Below are 24,002 nucleotides of genomic sequence, written 5' to 3' on the forward strand. Positions count from 1 at the left end.
TGTGGTGCAAAAATAATGAATACTGTTATGCTGAAAATAAAAGAAAAAAAAAGAGTATGTGTGTTTGAACCACAAGCTGGTAAAAGAATCATCCAATCTGTTGTGTAAACTGTCATCTGGATGTTGGCATCATTGGTGCAAATTACACTGGTTCTTTTGCACTTGCCCTCTACCAGCCACTCTTGGCCCTAGGACATGGAATGCCCTGGGGATGAAAGCATGTCCCCCAAACTGTGTCACTGTAGGCTGAATTAAAAGCCAGGAGGGACATAACTTGGGGCTGTTAGCCAAACAACCTGAAAACCACAGGACAATGGAGCACCGTGGGCCCGCTGGAGCGGCCTGGGGATGCTGAGCTCCCAGGAGACACGTCCTTCCAGGAAACGTGTATTAACTGCAGAATTTATAGCTGTGCATGTCTTGATCTGTTCTTTTCTTTTTTTTTTTAATTCAAGGATTGGTTTTGTGATCAGCAGAGATTACATCTGTCCTAGCCCACAATTTAGTTACTAATCTGAGACCAGCAGTGAAGGCATTTGGACTTGATTAGCCAATCCGATGGCCCAGCAGCTCACCATCCCTATCAGTGCTTTCTAGAGCACTATCTAGAGCACCTATCAAAATACCAACAGTGTATATTTTACTTCATATCCTCTCACATGGCTCACACATACACAGAACACAGAACAGGAGGAAGCTTCCTGCCCAGGCAGGGTGGGTGGGTTGCATCTGGCTGAAGTGGGGTGGGAGGACAGCTCTGACTTGGGGCCTCAGTCACGGGGCTGAAAGAGCAAGCCTTGGGGGGCTACTCGGGCCCAGGGGGCACATCACGCAGAGCAGTTACATAGGAACACGCTATAGGAAGGGGCTTATGTCTCACCCCAGGGATGGGGTGGGGTCTTGCAGGTAGTGCACACACCCAAATCTGATGCCAGGGGAACCCGTCCAATAGAAGGAAGACATAAACTGACCTCAGGAGAGTCTGTTCATGCTTCAACCCCTTTAGGAAAGGCATGGTTTCCCCAATGTGAGAATCACTATAGGCAGCTTGAAGGTACCTCAGAAAAGAGAAGCTGTCACCTGCCTTGGCGCATCGGCCCCACAGACTGCCCACAGCTGCCAAGAGTGGCCACAGACCTTAAAGAACAGGCTGGTGAACTAGGCTCCCTGTAACCCAGGGGAATTTCTGAGCTGCCAAGACCGCGAAGTCCCAGAGCCTTAGGACCCTGGTGGGGAGAGTCCAACCATCAGGGGAAGTAGGTCCCAGGTGGGCTTTCATCCTCTGTTATGCATCACGCCTCTATACCTAAGCCGCAGGGGTAGGACAGTCCTCTGTGGGGCCAGCCTGAAAGCCCCTTACTAAACCACAGACTTCTCACTCTCTGGTTACTTAGCTAGGATATGAGAATCTGGCCCTTCACCAGCACCAGGGCTGTTGAGAAGCAGGATCCTCAGAGGGTGCCAAGTGGGGGCAGCAGAAGTCCAGGGAGACTAATTTGACAAAAAACTGAACAACACTCCCTTTCCCCAATAAGTGAACAAGGCGGTGCTCACGGACTAGAACTAGAAACCTCTTACTCCAATGCCCCATGTCCTTCCACGGACTTGTGCCAGGGCTTGCTTGGCGTCTGTGGGTGAAACCCTAGAGCCTGCCAAACAATACCAACATCCAGTAAGCTTGCTACAGTGTGAAGTTGAAAGAGGCCTGTATTTTAGGAAAACGCCCCCTGTCCCCTCTGGAGAAGCCACCCCCCGGCCATGAACATACCTTGTCCTGGGACGATGCCCCTCCTTGCACGGACCTCCACATCTAGAAGGAGGAAAGGAAGGCCCAGGATCCCTGGCCTTACAGAGCTGCCCCTCCTCCCAAAGGCTGGGCTCTGAACATGACCTGAAAATAGCTGGAGGGGTCACTGAGAACACAGCAGATAGACCACCACCACGATTTTATTCTTAAATAAATGCTCAGTCTAAGGCCAGGTTAGGCAGAAAGGTGGGCAGAAAGTGGAGGAAGTGCAGGTCATGGGCACCTCACCTCCCCCGTTGTGAGCAGTGGGACCTGCCCAGGGATGCAGGGACCGCCAAGGTAGGCAAGCAGGGTGCTCTGGGTTGGGGGGGGTTGCCAATGGGACCATTAGAGAATATTCTGCGTGGGCTGGGAAGGGATAGAACCCATCTCCCCACGATCTTACCAGTGATGCTGGAAAGCTCAGTGTGGTCCCAAGACCCCAAGCCTCCTGCCCCAGGCTCCCTTGCCCAGCTCAGCAAGTGAGGGATAGACCAGCTGGCGGCTGGCCTACTCTGTCACTGTCTTCCCAATGAGAGCTCGGGTTGAGTGGCAACAAGAGGGAGAGGGGATCCCATGCCTGCAACCTGTGTTTTCCACATAGATCCATGCTCCCAGCCACCTAAGACAGGTGCCTCAGGTCTGCCGGGTCTCCTCCGCCTGCCTCAGCTGGCATCCAAGTCCTCTCTCCGGGGGCATTGAAGACGCTGGCAACCCAGGCCCCAGGGTGCCAGGTTGGCTGGAGCAAAGGGGAGGAGGGTAGAGGTCTTCATGCTCCTTCAGGCAGCAAGACTCAGTGCTGGCGCCCAGGTTCTGACTTCCCCAGGAATTCCCTAGACGACACGAGGACAGCCATCAGCCAAACCCAGAGCCCACACCAGAGCTCTTTCCCCCTCCGTCCTCAAACAACTCATCCCAGGAGTCTGAGAAGGACCCTGGAGGATCACCCCCGCTCAGAAAGCCTGAGTTAAATAAACAGGGCTCCAATGGAATTGGCCTGGTCAAATCTCAACCCTGTAGGAAGAAAGACCAGGTAATGGGCCACTCTTCTTTGTTCTAAATCTAGAGCTGTACCCTGGACTAAATTTCCTATAACCTATTCCTTTTGTGCTGGAAAAATCACAACCCTAGAGCAAACCCATACTCTTTGAGTTCACAGTCCCCTCTGAGCAACCCAGGTCCCTGATTCAGGAAATGGCAAACCACTAAAGAAATGCACCTTTGGGGGGTGCTTGGGTGGCTCAGTGGGTTAAGCCTCTGCCTTCGGCTCAGGTCATGATCTCGGGGTCCTGAGATCAAGCCCTGCATCAGGCTCTCTGCTCAGTGGGGAGTCTGCTTCCCTCTCTCTCTCTGTCTGCCTCTCTGTCTACTTGTGATCTCTGTCAAATAAACAAATAAAATCTTAAAAAAAAAAAAAAAAGAAATGAAGCTTTGCTTCTGGAACTGCTGAGACAGCCATAGGAGAGCTGAAGTGTAATGGCATAAAACTACTGAGGGCCAATTCCAACACCCCCAGGCTCAGCAGCCCCAGAAAGGTGAACTTGCACCATCCCCACCTTGGCATCCTGCAGAAGGCCACACGGCCAGGAGGTGCTGGGCTGCCTATGCCTGGGATGGGAGGCAAGGAGGCTGGGGAGCATGGGCCTGAGTGATGGGATTTGTCCCTGCACAAAAGCCTGGGCTCCTGAGGCGGGGCCAGGCCTCATCCAGTCCAAACAACCCTGTGCCACCATCTCGCCCTTCATGCCTGGGCTTGGCACCTGGGCAAGGGATGGGCACCATAGCCCCAGCCACTCACTGTCCTGGCCCCAGACCATGGCTATCATGGTGTAGCCAGGAGCACAGCTCCCTTTCAAGAAGCAGCTGAGGACAAACAGGTTTTGCGAGCTGGCCCAGAGTCTCCCATGTGCATATGCACAGGGGCAGGACCTGATGGGTGTGTAGGAAGAGACTGAGGCCTGACCCACAGTGGCTGGATGCTCCCGAGTGGGGTGTCTATGTAGCCTGCACAACCCACACCACAGGAAAGTCACTGCCCTGTCTGATCACGGAAGCGCTTCAGGAGGGAGGCGCCATGCACACTGAACCCCTCTCCCTGGAGATGGAAGGTTCTTGAGTCACGGCAACCCTCTGCCCCACTGAGGCAGCTTTCAGGGCTGGGCCTGACACATACCTGGCCTGAGCCACCACACCCCAGGGGGAGAATGCCTCACCTCAGTATCCGTGGAAGCTCAGGGCTCTTGTAGATATACTTGTGCCTGTAGCCAAGGTCTGAGTGGAAGGGGATAAACTGAACTTTGAAGTCTCGGAAGCTTCGGGATGGAGCAGCGATGTTGTAGAGCTGGGATGAGGGAGAGACAGGTCAGCACCCACAGATGGCAGCCCTGCCTAGTGGTCTCCCCAGGAGAGAAACCAGTCAGTGGCTACTACCTCTGAAGAGCAACCCAAGTCCTCCGCCAGCGATGGTGCTGTCCTGCTGCCTGTGTGGCCAGAGCAAGGGGCACGGGTGTGGACAGGAATCAGCTCCTTGGCTTGACACTCGAGACCTTTTGTCCTAATGCCCCTCTCCCAGATGGCCCCTCGGCAGGGGGCAGTAAGGCAGCTGAGGCCGCCTCACGGGAAGAGCTGCCTGGCATGCAGGCATGTGGATGCCTAGGTGCCAGAGCAGCCCTGAGGGCTCATCCCGGGGCCTTGGCTGGGCTGTCTGCCTTGGACTTTGCTGTGTGCCTGGGTCAAGGCCGGTCGGTAGCCTGGCTCACAATCTGTCCTTCCTCAGCCCCTTCCTCCCTGAGATGGCCAGGATCTATGGGTCTGAGCAGCCGTTGCGAGACAGCCCCGTGGGCCCGGGCTCGCTGGAGGGAGGAGACTTGGCCATGCTGGAACCCACTGGCCCCTAGGCCTCACTCTATCAAGGCTGCCCCTGACCCTCACCATCACCATGCCAGATGGTGCTAGCTAGCTGCCACAACACTTCTACAAATTGAATGCTGCTGTCTGGCAGCAAAGGCAGAGCAAACTAAGCAAAAGCAAACATGGAGGCCCCCCAACAGCAGGGTATTCCTGACATCGGGCCCATTCCAAAGGCAGGTGAACAGACAAGAGGTTCTGTATCAAGTCCGCCAACTGGGATCCCTGCACAGGGGCCAGGGATCCTCCTCCTCGAGGGCTCCTTCTGTCCAGCCTAGCCGAGTACCCAGCAGTCAAGTCTGTCAGGCCAGGCTCCCTGCGCATGGACTGGGAGCCATCTGATTACTTCTCAGGTTTCCTCTTGCTATCACCAAATGTACTGGTGAAGAAGTCCATGCCCTCTAGCGTACCTTTGCTGATAAGACATCAACTGTTTGCCCCCATCCGACCCTGCTGCTGACCTCCCCTAGCTTCTTCTTCTGGGGTGGGGGCACCTGGCAGCAGCAGAACCCCTGCAGATGCCTGGCCCAGCCTGAATGGGAGCTGGCTAGACACCCGCCCACACCAGAGTTGGCACCAACTCTCACCTTTCTGCCAAGCTGGAAGGGCACGACCGGGTCGTCCTCGGCATGCAGGATGAGCAGGGAGCAGGAGATGTGCTTCACACTGTGGGGGAAGATGGAACTGAACCAAGGCCCCAGGGAGAGGGCGGGGGTCCCTGGGCCTACCCAGGTTTCGTGGGGCTTCACCATGGTGCTCAACAGATAGAACTTGACTGGCTTTTCACTAGAGAACTAGTGTTTACACCATCATCTATTCAGTCAAGTCTAGAGATCGATCCATTCATCTTATCCGATCCCTGTGTATTTTCTAGAAATTGGAAATTATTATTTTTGCCACTAGACCTACTCTTTAAAAGTTAAAAAATGATATTTATATTTGGCCCATGGAGGTGGGCCAAGAAACCTATAGCAAATGATGGTCACTAGAAATGTGTTGGTAAAAAAGCCTACATGCTCTAACCTGTCTTTATTGAAAATGACATTTAAGGTCACCCAGAAGGTTTACAAATAAATTAACATTTTCAAGAGGTTCAGATGATCCAAACCCTCTAGCAAACCACGGAGGGGCTGTGGGCATAGACAGGTCCTGGCCACCCCTCACTGAGCAAGCCTGGCACCGGGCAGGACCTGGGCCAGAAGGCTTGTCACCCCACCGATGCCCAGCCCATCCGGTGATCTGGGCTTCTGCTTGCAGTACACATACATGCACACTTTCTCTGCATTCTGCTTCCAGGGAGGAGCACCTCTGCTGCAAGGGTCACACTTTGATGGTGACACTGCCCATCTTTTCAGGACTTCCATTCTAAGGGGTATGTCCTAAACCTGACCCACTCTAGAAAAGGCCTGGTTCACATGCTGTCACCATGCACCCAAGTGGGGGCTTATGATTTCCTGCGGGTGAAATACTGCCAGCCCCTCAATGGTCAGCCCGGAGCATGGCCAAGGCACCTTCGGGGGACCCAACGCTCACTGTGGTGATTGTTGTTGGAATCCACTTTTTTCAGATCATTCTTGAAGTTCCAAAACAATATTTATAAACAACCAAGTTTTTTGCTTATTTCTGTTCAAATTTTAGTTTGCTCTATTTTCAGAAACAAAACAAAAAATTAAGAGGAAAAATATCCCATTTTTTCACATTTATTCCTGAGTGTAGATTTTTAAATGTTAACCTGATATTTATTTTTTTAAGATTTATTTATTTTAGACAGATCGAGTGAGTGAGGTGGGAAGGGGCACAGGGAGAGAATCTTCAAGCAGACTCCTTATGGAGCCCAACATGGGACTTGATCCCACGGCCCTGAGAAGAAACCAAGAGTTGGCTGCTCAACTGACTGAGCCACCCAGGAGCCCCAGTAGAAATATATATATTTTTTAAGATTTTATTTATTTGTCAGAGAGAGAGAAAGCCAGAGCACAAGCAAGGGGAGCAGTAGGCAGAGAGAGAAGCAGACTCCCCACTGAGCAGGGAACCCAATGAAGGGCTCGATTCTGGGATCCTGAGATCACAGCTTGAGCTGAAGGCAGACGCTTAACCAACTGAGTCACCCAGGCGTCCCTAGAAATATTTTTAATAGTGAACTCTGTAACGTTTTTCTACAACCAAACAGAAATCAAATGGCCGAGGCAGTGTCATTTTTTGAGTAACAGCTCCCCTTATTAGAATCTGTCAGGAATTCTTTTTTTTTTTTTATAAAGATTATTTATTTATTTGACAAGAGAGCGATCACAAGTAGGCAGAGAAGCAGGCAGAGAGAGGAGGAAGCAGGCTCCCCACTGAGCAGAGAGCCCGACGTGGGACTCGATCCCAGGACCCTGAGATCATGACCCGAGCCGAAGGCAGCAGCTTGACCCACTGAGCCACCCAGGCGCCCCTCTGTCGGGAATTCTGATTCTGATTTCAACTAACAAATAAAACAAACACAGGGACACGTTGTCTTCCTGTTGCTTTAATGCCACCATGGCCTTTTCAAATCCCTTTTCTCTCGGTTGCAGCTCCCAGGCTGACTTGCCCTTTACAAAGGTCTGATGGTTGGGGAAGAACCCCAGTATACAGAATTCCACCCTGTTTGGTTAAGGTGACTAGTCCTGGGGGTTCTCAATGATTTTTTTTAAGTTGGAAAATGAGGTATTATACCATAGTACTCACTTTTCATCATTTGCAAATTTAATTCCACTGCTTGTAATGGGGTCGAGGAAAAACCAGTCAAACCCAGGGAAGTATCGGTATATCTGAAGGCGACACAGAAACAACATGCAGAAACATCAGTTAAAACAGCCACAGCAAAGGCCGAGGTCAAGGATTTAGACAGAGGGTGCTCAGGGCCCAAGGGTCTCCTGTGCTTCCAAATGGACTGACCTGAGGCCCCACCAGAGCTGTGCTGGGGTGCCCCACTGCCCAGACTACAGACTCTGTGCTTAAGAGGCTCCCAAACTGGCCACGCATAGCTGCCCACAAAATGGGCTCCCACACCTCAGAGCAGCAGCTGGGCAGGACCGGCTCCAACAGATATGAGGGCCTCCACCCATGGGAAAACAGGGGTCCATGTGACTTGGGGGTAAAGCAACACCAAAGAAGTAAGATTATAGAGGACTCCTTCGGTCTGCAACAGAGCACCGTGAGGTCAGGTAGGGGGCTGACACAGCCCCCCTGAACCCACAGGACAGAAAAGGACACACAGGAGCCCCCTCTGGACTAGGCTTATAAAAAGAGGGTCCAAAGCCTCAATCCTGGCAGGTAAGAAGGGCCTGAGTCACCCTGGGATCCCCACCAGGGTTCCCCCAGGTTGTCACCTGGAGACACGACTGGGAGAGCCTTACTGTTGAGCACCGTCTATGCAGACAGGGAGCAGGGGCACCTACCAGCTCCGTGTTCGCGGAAGCAGCCAGGAGAGCAGCCACAGGCCTGGGCTGAGCCCTGCAGGGCAACGATGCCAGCTAGGCAAACCATGCCTCAGAAGCATGGCCTCCCGGGGATCCTACTATCCTTGGACAACCCAGCTGTGACCCCGTCCTTCTGCCTACTACAGAGTTATAAAATTCCCCAGCAGCGCCCTGCACTAAACAAGGATTAATTTTTATTTTATACTTATTCTCTTAAGACTTACCTTGATAGTAATTATTTTAATAATAACAATAAGGCAACTTTTAATAAGATCTGTACTTGCCACTGAGAAGGGATGGCTCTTAGCTTCTTCACGTATATTAGTGAATGGAGATTCCAATATAAGGGCATCTGGAGGTGTCTCTAGAAAATAAAACAAACAGGGGGCTGTGAGGTGGGCAAGAAGCCCTCATGGATGTCCCAGGAGAGGCTGGTCCCCCAGACTGGAGAGTGGACCCCAGGCACCCCCCACCACTGGCCCTGCCCCCCCTTCACAGGCACTCCTGCATGGATGGGGCACAAGAAGTGCCCACACAGGGGCCTCTCAGGTGGCTGTCATTTGCTCCCCAGCACCACATCTACTGAAGCTGTGTCTTGGGAGCCCAGTCCTGATAAGGTTCCACCAGCTGCTCAAAAATCCATGGGGAATGCAGGCTGGGGTCAGCTGAGGGTTTACCCAGACCGCGGCACCTCTGTGTCTAGGACTCTGAGATGACAACAGGCACTGTCGCTGTGCTGTCATACATCAGCATCCCTCCCAAGAACTCACAGCAGAGCATGGGGCACAGCAAGTGTGCACAAACACGCTGCCCACCCCGCCTGAGCCCAGAGACCAGGAGGAGACCCTGCCCAGCCCACCAAGACTCCCACTGCCACACAGGCCCCTACCTCGCTCACAGAGGCGCCGCACCAGATTTGTCGCCACTCTGAGAAAGAAGGAAAAACAGTTCAGATGAATGACGATGGAAATTGTTTGAGATGAGACTGTTCTAGTCTTGTAAGTGAACCAGAGGAACTGTGGGATCTGTGAAGCGACTGGTGGAGTTTGGGGCTGGGGGAGGGTATGGACAAAGATGCCCAGGACCATGCTGCCCCTGCCATGGGCCACCCCTTCTGACGAGGATGGCAATGACAGCCCCCAGATCTCTTGCCATCCCAGGGCCACACTGGGCGGGTCCCATGCAGACAGCCACAGCAGGATGGCCTGCTCCCCGCTCGGCCCCAGCTCCTCTCTGCAGGCACTTCCCAGCCCACAGGTCCACCCCAACTGCAGCAGGGTGTCCAAGGTGAGCATCAGGGGGAAGAAGGGGCCACGGCCACTGCACCCAAAGGAAAAGCTGCTGGAAAAGGGATGGTTGCTGAAGGCCTCATGACTCCGGGCACTGACAGCAGTGCCCCTTTTAGAAACATTGTTGACCTTCCATCAGCAGCAGTGATTCAGGCAGCCCCAGATGGAGTATTAAACTGTTTCCCCCATCCTGGCAGATGTAGGAAGGGACCACCCACTGCTGCCTCCCCTATGGTCTCTGGTAAGCCAAGTACAGGCCAAGCGGTCATGCTGTTTACAAATGTCCCTGGTTTGCAAGTGATCAAAGCCCCAGCCCGCAGGTTGCCAGCCAGCACCCACACTCCAGAGCCAGTTGATGCTAACCCAAGTGCCCTGTCTGGTCTGCTCTGCAGACACCTCCCTGAGGAACACCCTGGGACTGAGGCAAGTGTGCCCACCCTCCCTGCAGAGGTTAAATGGCCACCCCACAGCTGCCTGTGTGTATCTCAAGTCCCTTTTTGGGTTGAGGAGTTCAAGTAGCTCAAACTCTTCATGGTGTCTTGTGGCACTTCTTCCCCATCCCCATCACGGGCATGAGGGACAAGGGTTGTTGGGACTCATGGTGTCACGGGATCCAGACGCCATCAGGGCAGTCTTGGAGAGACCTGGTGAAACGTTGCCCCATGAAGACCTGTTCCCCCATGACTCCACCAGGCTGTGAACTCACCCAGTGCCTAGAGAATGACCCCAAATATATACAGGGTTGTCTCCACTTCTTGCTTTGATCCAGTCAAAAACATGGAGTGCATCATATGTCATGCCTCGCTCCGATGGCGTTCCTACCGAGTCACCCCAACCTGGCAGGGGGAGAAGTGGCAAGAGGAGGAAGTCAAATCCCAGCCCCTGGAACCGCTTGAGGGGTGGACTCATACCCTTCTTTCTCAACAGGCAGCCTAGGACTGGCTGGGGCAACAGAAGTCTCTGCCACCATCATTCACAGACCCACATGAGGGGTGTGTGGACAAGCCGGATTCTACTTCTCCGGCTTCCTTGGCCAGCTACAACCCCTGAGCCCAAACAGCCATCCACACACCCTTATCTAAGCCTCAAGGAACAACTGTGCAGACAGGGCCGTCAGACGCACAGACTCCTGCGGGCAGATGGGGCAGCAAGCTCCCCAACCCTTAGGGCTTGCTGGTAGCGGGCCCAAGGTGATGGGCCAGTGAGACCTTGGCCTGCCCAGAGCCCCGGCAGGAAAGGAGCGTCCCCAGGGGGATCCTGAGCCCAGTCTGGCTTCCACGGCCAGCTGTAGCCCAGCTAAAGACAGATGTGGGTAGTCAGGCTGGGGTGGGAGCAGGATTCCAGGCTCAAGGCAACTCTGACCCAGAAAGAAAAGGGGCTCTCAGAATAGCAGAGGAAAGCTAATCATCTCTGTCCCCAGACCCCATTTTCCCCCAGGACCCTCCCCCCAGGATCTTGTAAAGGGCAAATGCCACTGTCATTTCTAGCAACTCAGCAGTGAGTCATCATCAAATGATCTGAAAGCACCACGAGGCTCAGAAAGAGCCTGCTCTGCTGCCTAAGCAAAACCGACAACTAGTGGGCACAATAAGGCACCTCCCCTGGGCATCCCAGATGCTTAAGGGGGCATGTGAGAGACAAGGCCACCCCGAGAGCTTCAAGGTGTGGACAGAAGGAAGGAATACAGAGAGACAGAGACTGGCAGATGTGGAGCTTAGAAATGCAGAGACTTGATGAGAACTGGAAAGACAAAGTGCTGTGAGGGCTTTCGCTTTCTGGTAGAAGCACAAGGAGGTGAACAAGGAAGGAGGCTGCTCTATCACCCTGAAGTCTCTAGCACTCTGTAGGAACACAAAACCCTTTTTAGCACAGAGAAAAGGAAAAGTGGGTGAACTACTTTCCAGATCCTTATCTGTAGTTTTTCCCAACCCAGAACTTGTGAACACTCTTCTGGGAAAGAACCATCCCTGCAGCAGGCAGGCCACTGCCACCCCAGAGGCCTGTGTGTTCATCCCCGGGGCCTGTGAGGACATTTGATTCTGTGGCCAGCAAGGGGTGGGAGTGAAGCAGCAGGAGGAAATGAGGCCACTGATCAGCAGACTATGACACGGGCGATTATGGGCTTATCAGCATGGGTGCAAAGTCACCACAATGGTCTGCTGGACAAGTGAGAGGGAAAGGCAAGGGTCAGAGATCAGACTCAAGAGGCCATGCACTGAGGCACAAGGACAGCTTCAAGCAGCTGGAAGGGGAAGGAACTAGATTCTCCCACAGAAGCTCCTGAAGGGCTGGCCCCGCCAACACCTGTATTTTATTTAACCCAGTGGCAAAGGTTTTGGACTTTCGACCTCCAGAACTGCAAAGTAAGTCTGTGCTCTTTGAAGACATCAGGTGTGTGGCAATTTGTTACGACACCATATCCTTGGTCTGAGGGTATTAACACCATTACCCTCCCCGTAGGTCAAGCTAAGCAGGCTAAGTAAGCCAAGCAGCCCTCTGACCTCTGACCTCTGCTGCTGAGACTACAGGAGGCCCATGCTTCTCACAGGGCAGCTCTTGATCAATACGAAGTATTTTCCTGGCTCGTTAAGGTGCACCATTCTTAGCCTACAGTGACTGTGGGTTCTCCATCTCTTCGGCAGCAAAGCCTTCTGACTCACTCAAGAAAGAAAAAATGCTGAGGGGCAAGAAGAACCTTTCTTCTCTCTTAACAGTTCTTTCTCCTGTTTTCAGAACTTTAACAAGAGGGGTGCCTGGGTGGCTCAGTGGGTTAAAGCCTCTGCCTTTGGCTCAGGTCATGGTCCCAGAGTCCTGGGATCAAGCCCTACATTGGGCTCTCTGCTCCACAGGGAGTCTGCTTCCTCCCTTCTCTCTCTGCCTACCTCTCTGCCGACTTGTGATCTCTGTCAAATAAATAAATAAAATCTTAAAAAAAAAAAAAAAAAAAGAAGAAGAACTTTAACAAGACAAGCTCTTCTGCCCACAAAATGTGTCTGAAGACCAGCTCTGGGGAGTCGGAATCCAGTAAAGAAATGACAGTATCTTCTACATTTAAAATGTTGCTGAGGGATGCCCCTCATCAGCATGCAGGACACACATGGGAAGATGATGTGCCCTCACACCGACCACCACACTCGCCATCACTGCACATCAGGGCACCATGAGCTACAAACGCTGCCTCGGCTCCCAAGGTGACTGACGCCTGCACAGCAGACCCAAATGGAAGCAGTGTGAGGGCCCAGACTTGCACTTGCAAAAGAACTCACCTCTGTAGTCAAAGGTGACCACGTGATAACCAAGGGAACTCAGCACCTGGAACATAAAAAATAAATATCTGGGCACAAATCCACACATCTTGAATTGAGGGCAGCTTGCCTCTTACCAAAGCCAGCCCAATGTCAGTCTTTGGGCCCTGCACACAGTGGGAGCTTCATAAACACTGTGACCATGATGCCCATTCCCCATTATAAAACCCACACATCTGCTGCTGCTACAGGACACGCAGATGCCGCCGCCTTGGGAATATGATGGAAAGAAGGGCTCTCCCACAGCTCAGACCCCCCAGGGCACAGGTAGCCCCCCAGCCAGGGCAGACACCCTGAGACCAGAGACTCAGAAGGAGGGGCTCTATGGTCAGAGACTGCATCTGGGATCCTTACTACAACCTAACATTTCTTAGACTTGAAGATTTTGTTGGATTTTTCTATTATTGAAAACAAAACCCCTCTAAATGACGTGATCTTCTGGACTAGATAATTTCTCACAGCCCACACCTGAGCTTCCCTGTAGTGTGCCTGGAGACATGTGGAAGTGGCCAGCCACCAACATGCTCCAAAATCCCCAGAGGGAGGTGTGCTCCTTTCTCCTTTGCCTGCCCCAGGGCAGCATCTGCCCCTACAGCATCTGCTCCCACCAGGGCCATACGTGCTCTAGGTGCAAACCCTTACTAAGAACAGAAACCTTAAGAAGGGGCCACAGCTCTGCAGAAGCACCCCCTCCCCAACTTGATCCAATTCAGCCAAGGAACAAACCCTCCCATGGCCCACAGCAGTGCGTGGCCTTGGTGTATGAGGGACAGAGCGGTGCCCACAAGATGCAGATGTTCCCTCGCATTTGCTCTCTGCCAGGTTAACCAATGCAGGTGTCGGTCCCTGTGAGGGGTAGACGAGGGAGAGGACCCTGAAGGCAACTGCACATTTCCAGCTCTGAGGCTCAAGCTTTCCAAGAAGACAACCAGGCAGACGTGAGGGTCTGAGTGCCTGGCTGGCAGACCCACCAGCCCCTCCACCAGATCAGCCTGGAATCTGGTGATGGGTGAGACTTCAGTGTGGCAGACTTCCTGACCCTGCAACTTGGCCAGAGTGTGACTTCCTGGCCCTGGGTGCTCTCCATTCGTTTTAGAGGAGAAATGCAGCATTTAATGACAATTTCAAATGCCTTTAATATAACTGCCAATATCTGGCAGATGATGCCTGAAGTCCACTCATTCTGCTTTTGGAAGCTCTCCCTAGAGGCAGCATTAGAGGGAAGCATTCCACGGTAGAGGCTTCCAATGGAGGCAGCATTGGAAAGGCCAATGTTGATCATCTCTCTCACAAGTACTGGAGGGACTCCCTTGTATACATTCCTACTGGAAAGAACAGGTGGGAGACACCCCTGGGTGATGCACTTTCCTTCGTATACTGTGTGGATGCCACTCTCCCTTCATACACACTACATATGTGGCTCTGCCCTTCATATGCCCCGTGTACACAAATCTCCCCACCCGTACACCCTGTGAATACCACTCTGTGTGTCCTACACTGTGTGTACACTGCTCTGCCTGTCATCACACCATGTATGGCGCTCTCCCTGTCACACACACCATGTACATGATGCTCCCTGTCATATACACCGTGTACACCATTCTCCCAATATACACTACTCTCCTGTCATCACACCAAAGTACACCACGCTCCCAATAATACACACCGTGTACACCGCTCTCCCGAAATCACACCATATACACCGCTCTCCTGTCATCACACCATGTTAGCACCTTTCCTGTTATCACTGTGTACACTGCTCTCCTGACATCACACTGTGTACCCTCCTCTCCTGTCTTCACACCATGTATGCCACTCTCCTGTCATCACTGTGTACACTGCTCTCCCAACATCACACCATGTATGCAGCTCTCCCGAAATCACACTGTGTACACCACTCTCCCACCATCACTATATACACCACTCTGCCCATCTTGCAGCCTATGGACACCACTCTGTCCATCATACATTGTGTGCCATCTTCACCTACCTTGTAAAGTTCCACCCGGTGGTCGCCTCCTCTAGAGAGTCAGGGAAAAAGAAACAAGAATGGGTGTTAGCACATCTTCTCAAAAAGGCATGCCCCCAGGGTCAGTACTGGAGTGTCTGGGTCCTTAGTGGCTTGGTCCCCAAATTCATACAGAGAGGGTCATTGGGGGACAGATGACCTCTTCTACAGGGCATCAGAGCAGCTCCATGCTTGTTTTTGGCAATACCGTGACAAGCAAGGGATAGTCTTAGCACTTTGGGGATATTTCTTAATTATCATATTACTTCTATTTTTGACTAACACATAGAAACAACACAAACTTCAGAAGATACAGAAGATAGACAGCAAGCCCCCTACTCCTGCCCAGCATCTAGCCCTTCCCTCAGCATCCTGGTGACCAGCATGTGGCAGAAGTGAAGGCACTTCTTTCCTCGACATGCATACTCTACTGCCTCTCACTTTTCACTCAGTAATGCACAACCAACTTTCAGGATTCTTTTAAGTAGTGGTTCACCTTCCTTATCTTGCAGTCATTGTGACCCTCTCCTATCTGCTGTGAATATAAGTTTTGCTGCCATGGCCAGCCCATGCTGATGTCCTCCTGCACACATGTGCTCCATATGTTCCTACACATGGAACTGCTGGATGGAAGGTGTTTGTGATCGTAATCTTGACAATTACTGCTCAGCCATCTTCAGAGAGGCCCTGACCATCTCCCAGCCCCACACCCACAGATTAGTGTGTTGGGGTCACTTCCTATTATAGATGCTAAACAGGCTTTTGTGCATCCAAAGTGTTTTGTGTGTTTATACTTCTTTGTCCGAGTACTATCTATCCCTCCTCACATTTTGTCCAGCTACTGGTCGGCTACTACTGTGGATAGACACCAAAGTGGGAACGGGGCGCCCTCAGGAAGGAAAGCATGTTAGCAAGGGAGCTCACCCTCTCCAGACTTCTCAGCAGTTTTCTTTTTTTATACTGAGCACCCTGGCCACTTTGCTGTGTGGTGCTTGTGGGTGGGGAGGGCAGGGAGTGTCCCTGAGAGAGACAGGGATGAGGCAAAGAAAGAAAACCAATGCAATGTGGCCACAGAAATACAAGGGAATGAGTTTCAGGACCAGAAAGAAATGTTTTCAGTTATCTTTGGAGAAGTACATGTCTTGATGTCTTGTCTAGATTGTTCAAATTCCCCACTTTGAGCAAAAAGAAGAGGGGTAAATTAAAAAAAAGAAGAAAAGAAGAAGAAGAAGAGTGCACAACAGTAGCCAGAGACTGGCTCTTGGAGAGACAGTGCTGCTGTAATTCTGCCAGGCCAAGGGGGGTCTCGCTGGGGACGGGGGAGAAGAGAGCAAGACTTTCCAAGTCACAGGGCTCCTTCAAACCTGAAGTTTAGGCAGACTTTGTCTTTTTTACCATGTGACTGGCATTGCTTAACTGAACCTTATTCCCAGTAAACTACAAAATTTTCTCATTTATAGGAAGATGCTAGCAGAGTAGTTATAACCACTTGCCCTTTGAAAAGCAGAAGAGAAACCCACTGTAGCTTGTCCCAGGCAAAGAAGAAAGCAAACTGCCAAGTGCACACGATTCAGCAGCTGAGCACTCTGCAGTCTCACAAAGCATCCTCGCAGCCCACACTTCCTGGACTTCCTGTGGTGTCCACTATGCAGTCCCAGCGCCCCAACATCGCTGAGAGACACTGTTGGCTTGCCCCCACCCCCAAAACCCACAAGGCCTAAGAATTCACCTCCTTGTTGGTTCTGCTTACAAAATAACATGCCCCCAGCCTGCCACTGCAGCTAGGCACCAGGCTGACCTTCACCCAGAGCCTGGAGCAGCCCTGCCTCCTGCCAGCTCCTGCTGGCTCCCTCACATGCCCTAGTGAAGCTGCAACAACAGCAGCCTTCCTGGGGGTTTTCAGACAATGTTCTGTTCAGAAAATGTACAGGCATAAGAGAGAGAGAGAGACTGAGCACGAGTGCATGAGCAGGGCGAGGAGCAGAAGAAAAGGGAGGAGCAGACTACATGCTGAGCAGGGAGTCTGACATAGGGCTCAAGCCCAAGATCCTGAGATCATGACCTGAATTGAAGGCCGCTGCTTAACCGACTTAGCCACCCAGGCACCCCTAAAGACACTCTTTTTTTTTTTTTTAAATAAACATATAATGTGTTATTAGACTCAGGGGTACAGGTCTGTAAATTGACAGGGTTACACACTTCACACTACTCACCATAGCACATACCCTCCCCAAGGTCCATAACCCAACCACCTTCTCCCATCCCCACTCCCCTCAGCAACCCTCAGTTTGCTTTCTGAAATTAAGAGTCTCTTATGCTTTGTCTCCCTCCCGATCCCATATTGTTTCACTTATTCTTTTCCTACTCCCCAAGCCCCCCACATTGCATCTCCACTTCTTTATATCAGGGAGATCATACGATAGTTGTCTTTCTCTGATTGACTTATTTCACTAAGCATAATACCCTCTAGTTCCATTCACGTTGTTGCAAGTGGCAGAATTTCATTTCTTTTGATGGCTGCATAGTATTCCATTGTGTATATATACCACATCTTCTTGATCCATTCATCTGTTGATGGACATCTAGGTTCTTTCCACAGTTTGGTTATTGTGGACATTGCTACTATAAACATACAGGTGCACGTGCCCCTTCGGATCACTATGTTTGTACCTGTAGGGTAAATACCCAGTAGTGCAATTGCTGGGTCATAAGGTAGCTAGCTCTATTTTCAACTTTTTGAGAAACCTCCACGCTGTTTTCCAGAGTGGTTGCACCAGCTTGCATTCCCACCAACAGTGTAGGGAGGGTTCTCTAAAGACACTCTTGGAAATGATCTGGGATAAACTTGAGCAACGGCTTGCCACAGACAGGGCCTCAGCCATACCCAGCAGGATATATTGGCATTTGCTGTTGTAAGAGTGGTAACGCTGAGAGACAGAACTCACACTCATCACCCAACCCAACAGCATGGTGGGCAGCCTGCACGGATGAGTTTATCTGTGTGCATTCCCCTGGGGTCCCTCTGGCCTCCTTGTGCTTTCAGCCATCCTTCCTTTGATGTCATCCCAACTCCTCCTCAGCACTCACTGCCCCTTGCCAGGAAGTGTGCTTCCCCCCACCCCCAGAAGGGCATGCCTGCCAGCGAGAAAGGGCCAGCCTCCCTGCGACCCTCATCCTGAGCTGACACACAAGGCTGGTGAACAGGAGACAGCATTCCCCAGGGGCACTGCTGCCCTGAAGTGTCATGACGACCCCTCTGAGGAACAACCGCTGCTTACTCAAGGAGAAACTAGATTCCCTAAATCACTGGCCCTCACTTTGCCCTTCAGATTACTTCAGGAAGAAGGAAACACCACACTCTGGCCAAGGATCTAGGTGATGTGACGCAGGCTCCTCCATCCCACCCAGGTGGGAGCCCCAGATAAGGGGTATCTGGACACAGACTCCCACATCTGCTTAACACGGGGGAGTGGGGGTGGTTTCCCAAGGAACCTACACCTGGGCCCACCTTCCATACAGCTCTGCTCTGCTCTGAGCTTGTGGGAACACTGCTTCATGGGAGTTTCACCCTGATGCCTTTCCCCCCAATCCCATAAACTCTGCCATTTCCTGTGTTCTCAGGATGCCCCACGGCCCCACTGCCTGTACACTCCCTCTCTGTAGTGGGTCAGCAGACCAGACTGGGCCAGCATTGAGGGGAGGACATGCTACACAGGCTATTGTTCCTCACCTTGTGCCTGCATTCCCATGCAGGTACAGGATGATAGGGTGACTGGAAGCCAAGGCATCCTCGTACCACATCTGGTCCTTTCCCTGGGCATCCTTCCACCAGACAGCAGGGACAGTGTGCCTGGAAACAGAAGCAGAGTGGAGTAGAATGATCGGATAAGGATGATTATTGACAGAATGACACAGGATCAGAGTCACAACTGAGTGCAGAGCAGGCCAGGTGGTGGCAGGGGTGGGGGGGTGGTGGCAGGCAGAAGAAATAACTACAGAACTCCAAGCTACAGTGATGGCTTCTGACAGCCTTGGTAGGAGATTTCCTCACCCACACCTGGGCCCCTCTGGGCCACAGAAGGGGTAGCTGTGGTAGCATGTAGACAGGGGCTGGGGCTGGGGGTGGAGTTTCTCCCATGTGAACTGGACATTCTGTAAGATCTAGTTTGGCTCATTCACCAGGACCTCATCTGGGCCTCACACAGAATGACTGCTTAATAAATACTGGCTAGGTAAGATCATTTCCCCTCGTACATACCCGTATTATTAAGCTGTACACTATTTTTTATTTTTATCTAAATTCAATTAACATATAATATATTATTAATTTCAGAGGTAGAGGTCAGTGATTGATCAATCTTATATAACACATGATGCTCATTACATCACGTGCCCTCCTTAATGTCTATCATCCAGTTACCCCCATACCCCCACCTACCTGCCCTCCAGCAACCCTCAGTTTGTTGAGTCTCTTATGATTTGTCTCCCTCTCTGATTTTTTTTTTTTTAAGATTTTATTTATTCATTTGACAGATAGAGATCACAAGTAGGCAGAGAGGCAGGCAGAGAGAGAGGTAGAAGCAGGCTTCCCGCTGAGCAGAGAGCCCGATGCGGGGCTCGATCCCAGGACCCTGAGATCATGACCTGAGCCGAGGGCAGAGGCTTTAACCCACTGAGCCACCCAGGCGCCCCTCCCTCTCTGATTTTGTCTTTATTTTTTCCTCTCTTCCCTTAGGATCCTCTGTTTTGCTTCTTAAATTCCACATATGAGTGAAATCATATGATAATTGTCTTTCTCTTATTGACTTATTCTGCTTAGCATTAATACCCTCCAGTTACATCTATGTCCATGTAAATAGTGAGTATTCATACTTTCTGATGGATGAGTAGTATTCCATTTTATATACCACATCTTTATCCATTGATCCGTGACTGGACATCTGGGCTCTTCTCATAGTTTGTTTATTGTGGACATTGCTGCTACGAACATGGGGGTGCTGATGCCCCTGCAAATGACCATTTGTATCCTTTGGATAAATACCTAGTAGTACAATTACTGGGTCATAGGGTACCTCTTCTTTCAACTTTTTGAGGAACCTCTATACTGTTTTCCAGAGTGGCTGCACCAGCTTGCATTCCCACCAACAGTGTTAAGAGCATTTCCCTTTTTCCACATCCTCATCAACATTTGTTGTTTCCAGTCTGGTTAATTTTAGCTATTCTGACTGGTATAAGGTGGTATCTCACTGTGGTTTTGAAGTGTATTTCCATGATGCCAAGTGATATGGAGCATTTCTTCATGTGTCTGTTGACCATTTGTATGTCTTCTTTGAAGAATGTCTGTTCATGTCTTCTGCCCATTTTTGACTGGATTATTTGTTTTTTTGGGTGATGAGTTTGATAAGTTCTTTATATATCTTGGATACAGGCCCTTTATCTGATATGTCATTTGCAAAATCTTTTCCCATAATGTAGGTTGCCTTTTAGTTTTGTTCACTGTTTCCTTTGCTGTGCAGAACTTTTTATCTTGATGAAGTCCTAATAGTTCATTTTTGCTTTTGTTTCCTTATCAGAGACATGTCTAGCAAGAAGCTGCTGCAGCTGAGGTCGAAGAGTTTGCTGGCTGCGTTCTCCTCCATGATTTTGATGGATTCCTGTCTCACATTGAGTTCTTTCAACCATTTTGTGCTTATTGTTTTTACGGTATAAGAGAATGGTTCAGTTTCATTCTTCTGCATGTGGCTTTCTAATTTTCCCAGCACCACTTATTGAAGAGACTTCCTTTTTTCCATTGGATATTCTTTCCTGCTTTGTCGGAGATTACTTGACCATAGAATCAAGGGTCCATTTCTGGGGTCTCTATTCTATCCCATTGATCTATGTGTCTGTTTCTGTGTCAGTACCATACTGTCTTGATGATCACAGCTTTGTAATATAGCTTGAAGTCAGGCACTGTGATGTCCCAGCTTTGGTTTTCTTTTTCAATAGTCCTCTAGTCATTCAGGGTCTTTTCTGGTTCTATATAAATTTAAAGATATTTGTTCCAGCTCTGTGAAAATGTCAAAGGTATTTTTATAGGGATTGCACTGAATGTGTAGATTGCTCTGGGTAGCATAGACATTTCAACAATGTTTATTCTTCCAATCCATAAGCACAGAAGGTTTTTCCACCTCTTTGTGTCTTCCTCAATTTCTTTCATAAGTGTTCTATAGTTTCTAGAGTATACATTATTGACCTCTTTGGTTAAGTTTATTCCAAGTGTCTATGGTTTTTGGTGCTATTGCAAACATGAATTGATTCCTTAACTTCTCTTTCTCTGTTTCATCATTAGTGTATACAAATGCACCTGATTTCAGTGCACTGATTTTATATCCTGCCACTTTGCTGAATTGCTGTATAAGTTCTAGTAATTTTGGGGTGGAGTCTTTTGGATTACCCACATGAAGTATTATATCATCTATGAAGAGAGAGAGTGTGACTTCCTCTTTGCCAATCTGAATGTCTTTTATTTCTTTTCATTCTCTGACTGCCTAGGACTTCTAGTACTATGTTGAATAATAGTGGTGAGAGTGGGCGTCTCTGTCATGTTCCTGACCTTAAGGGAAAAGCTCTCAGTTCTACTCCATTGATAATGATATTCACTGTGGGCTTTTAATAGATGGCTTTTATGATACTGAAGTATGTTCCCACTATCTCTACACTATGGAAAGCTTTAATCAAGAAAGGAGGCTGTACTTTGTCAAATGCTTTTTCTGGATCAATTGACACGATCAATAGTTCTTGCCTTTCTTATATTAACGTAGTCTGTCACACTGATTGATTTGGAGATGTTGAACCACCCTTGCAGTCTAGGAGTAAATCCCACTTGGTCATGGTGAATAACACTTTTAATGTACTGTTGGATCCTATTGGCTAGTATTTTGGTGAGAATTTTTGCATCCATGTGCATCAGGGACACTGATCTGTAATTCTCATTTTTGGTGGAGTATTTGCGCAGTTTTGTGATCAGGGTAATGCTGGCCTCATAGAATGAGTTTGGAAGTTCTCCTTCCATTTGTATTTTTTGAAACAGCTTCAGAAGAATAGGTATTAATTCTTCTTTAAATGTTTGGTAGAATTCCCCTGGGAGGCCATCTGGCCCTGGACTCTAGTTTTTTGGGAGATTTTTAATTACTGCTTCAATTTCCTTGCTGGTTATGGATCTGTTTGGTTTTTCTATTTCTTTCTGTTTCAGTTTTGGTAGTTTTTATGTCTCTGGGAATGTACATATTTCTTCCGGATTGCTTAATTTGTTGGCATATAGTTGTCTCATAATATGTTCTTATAATTGTGTGTATTTCTTCAGTGTTGGTTGTGATCTCTCCTCTTTCATTCATGATTTTATTAATTTGTGTGCTTTCTCTTTTCTTTTGGATAAGTCTGGCCACATGTTTATTGATCTTATTAATTCTTTCAAAAAACAAGCTCCCAGTCCTGTTGATCTGTTCTACTGTTCTTTTGGTTTCTATTTCATTGATTTCTGTTCTAATCTTTATCATTTCTCTTCTTGATTTAGGCTTTATTTGCTGGGTTCCCTCCCATCCCAGCTCCTCTAGGTGTACAGTTATGTTATATATTTGAGACCTTTCTTGTTTCTTGAGAAAGGTTTCTATGGCTATATGCTTCCCTCTTAGGACCACCTTTGTCGCATCCCAAAGGTTTAGAACAGTCGTGTTTTCATTTTCATTAGTTTCCACGAATTCTCAAATTCTTCGTTAATTTCCTGGATGACCCATTCGTTCTTTAGTAGGATGCTCTTTAGACTCCAGGTATTTGAGTTTTTTCCAAATTTCCTCTTGTGATTGAGTTCCAGGTTCAAAGCATTATGGTCCAAAGATATGCATGGAATAATCTCAATTTTCTCGTACTGGTTGAGACCTGATTTATGACCCAGTATATGACCTTTTGTGGAGAATGTTCCATGGGCACATGAGAAGAATGTGTATTCTTTTGCTTTAGGATGGAATGCTCTGAATATATCTGTGAAGTACAGTCCAGTGTGTCATTCAAAGCCCTTGTTTCCTTGTTAATCTTCTGCTTAGATGATCTGTCTATTGCAGTGAGTGGGGTGTTAAAGTCCCCTACTATTAGAGCACCTGGGTGCTTCAGTCATTTAAGCATCTGCCTTGCACGGCATGATCTCAGGGTCTGGGATTAAGCCCCACATCAGGCTCTTTGCTCAGTAGGGAGCCTGCTCCCCCTCCTTGTGTTCTCTGTTATATAAATAAATTAATTCTCTTAAAAACTAATAAAGTCCTTTACTATTATTATATTATTATAAATGTGTTAGTTTAATTTTATTATTAATTGGTTTATATAATTGGCTGGTCCTGTGTTAGGGTATAAATGTTTACAACTGTTAGATCTTCTCACTGTATAGAACCTTTAATTATAATATAGTGTCCTTCCTCATCTCTTATTACATCCTTTGGCTTAAAATATAATTTGTCTGACATAAAGATCGTCACCCCAGCTTTTTTTTTTTTTTTTAATGTTATTAGCATGATAAATGGCTTTCCATCCCCTCACTTTCAACCTGCAGGTGCCTGTGGGCCTAAAATGCATCTCTTGCAAACAGCATATGGATGGGCTGCTTCTTTATCCAATCTGACACTCTGTTTCTTTTGATTTGGGTAATTAGCCCATTTATATTCAGAGAAATTACTTAAAATTATGAATTTAGTAACTTTTTATTACCTGTAAAGTCACTGTTTCTGTATATTGTCTCTGTTCGGTAATTTGGGCTCTCTCTTCACTTAAAGGACCCCTTTTAATATTTCTTGCTAGGCTGGCTTAGTGTCACAAATTCTTCTAGTTTCTGTTGTTTATCCTGGAAGCTTTTTATCTCTCCTCTTTTGAACAACATCCTAGTCAGATAAAATAGTCTCAGCTCCATATTCTTCTCATTTAGCATGCTGAATATATCATGCCAGTCCTTTCTGGACTGCCAGGTCTCTGTGGATAGGTTTGCTGGAAGTCTAATATTTCTACCCTTGTAGGTTATGGACTTACCCTGAGCTGCCTTCAGTATTTTGTCTTTGAGATTTGCAAGTTTCACGATTGTATGTCAGGGTGTTATCCTATTTTTATTGATTTTGAGGGGAGGTTCTCTGTGCCTCCTGGACTTGGATGCTTGTTTCCTTCCCCACATTAGGGAAGTTCTCTGCTATAATTTGCTCCAATATACTTTCTGTCCCTCCCTTTCCTCTTCTTCTGGGATCCCAA

At 49.1% G+C, this 24,002-nt stretch overlaps 1 protein-coding gene across 3 annotated transcripts in view; it reads right to left on the minus strand.

The window, feature by feature from the left end:
* Positions 1 to 1,929: 1,929 nt before the first annotated feature.
* ABHD12 (abhydrolase domain containing 12, lysophospholipase) overlaps positions 1,930 to 24,002 on the minus strand; it is a 96,386-nt gene continuing 74,313 nt past the window's right edge. For 2 of the 3 annotated variants that reach the window (XM_082744287.1, XM_082744289.1), the window contains exons 4-13: positions 18,469 to 18,588; positions 14,721 to 14,751; positions 12,692 to 12,737; positions 10,132 to 10,261; positions 9,026 to 9,063; positions 8,421 to 8,500; positions 7,403 to 7,485; positions 5,281 to 5,359; positions 4,000 to 4,127; positions 1,930 to 2,619 (exon numbers count right to left, since the gene is read on the minus strand). In XM_082744287.1, the coding sequence (XP_082600413.1) occupies positions 2,580 to 2,619; positions 4,000 to 4,127; positions 5,281 to 5,359; positions 7,403 to 7,485; positions 8,421 to 8,500; positions 9,026 to 9,063; positions 10,132 to 10,261; positions 12,692 to 12,737; positions 14,721 to 14,751; positions 18,469 to 18,588 (775 nt within the window). In that variant the 3' untranslated portion in view covers positions 1,930 to 2,579. The remainder of the gene's footprint in view (positions 2,620 to 3,999; positions 4,128 to 5,280; positions 5,360 to 7,402; positions 7,486 to 8,420; positions 8,501 to 9,025; positions 9,064 to 10,131; positions 10,262 to 12,691; positions 12,738 to 14,720; positions 14,752 to 18,468; positions 18,589 to 24,002) is intronic. The other variant, XM_082744288.1, reaches the window with a different exon arrangement.

Source organism: Mustela nivalis (genome assembly GCF_964662115.1).
Source record: "Mustela nivalis genome assembly, chromosome: 8".
NCBI classification, from domain to species: Eukaryota; Metazoa; Chordata; class Mammalia; order Carnivora; family Mustelidae; genus Mustela; species Mustela nivalis.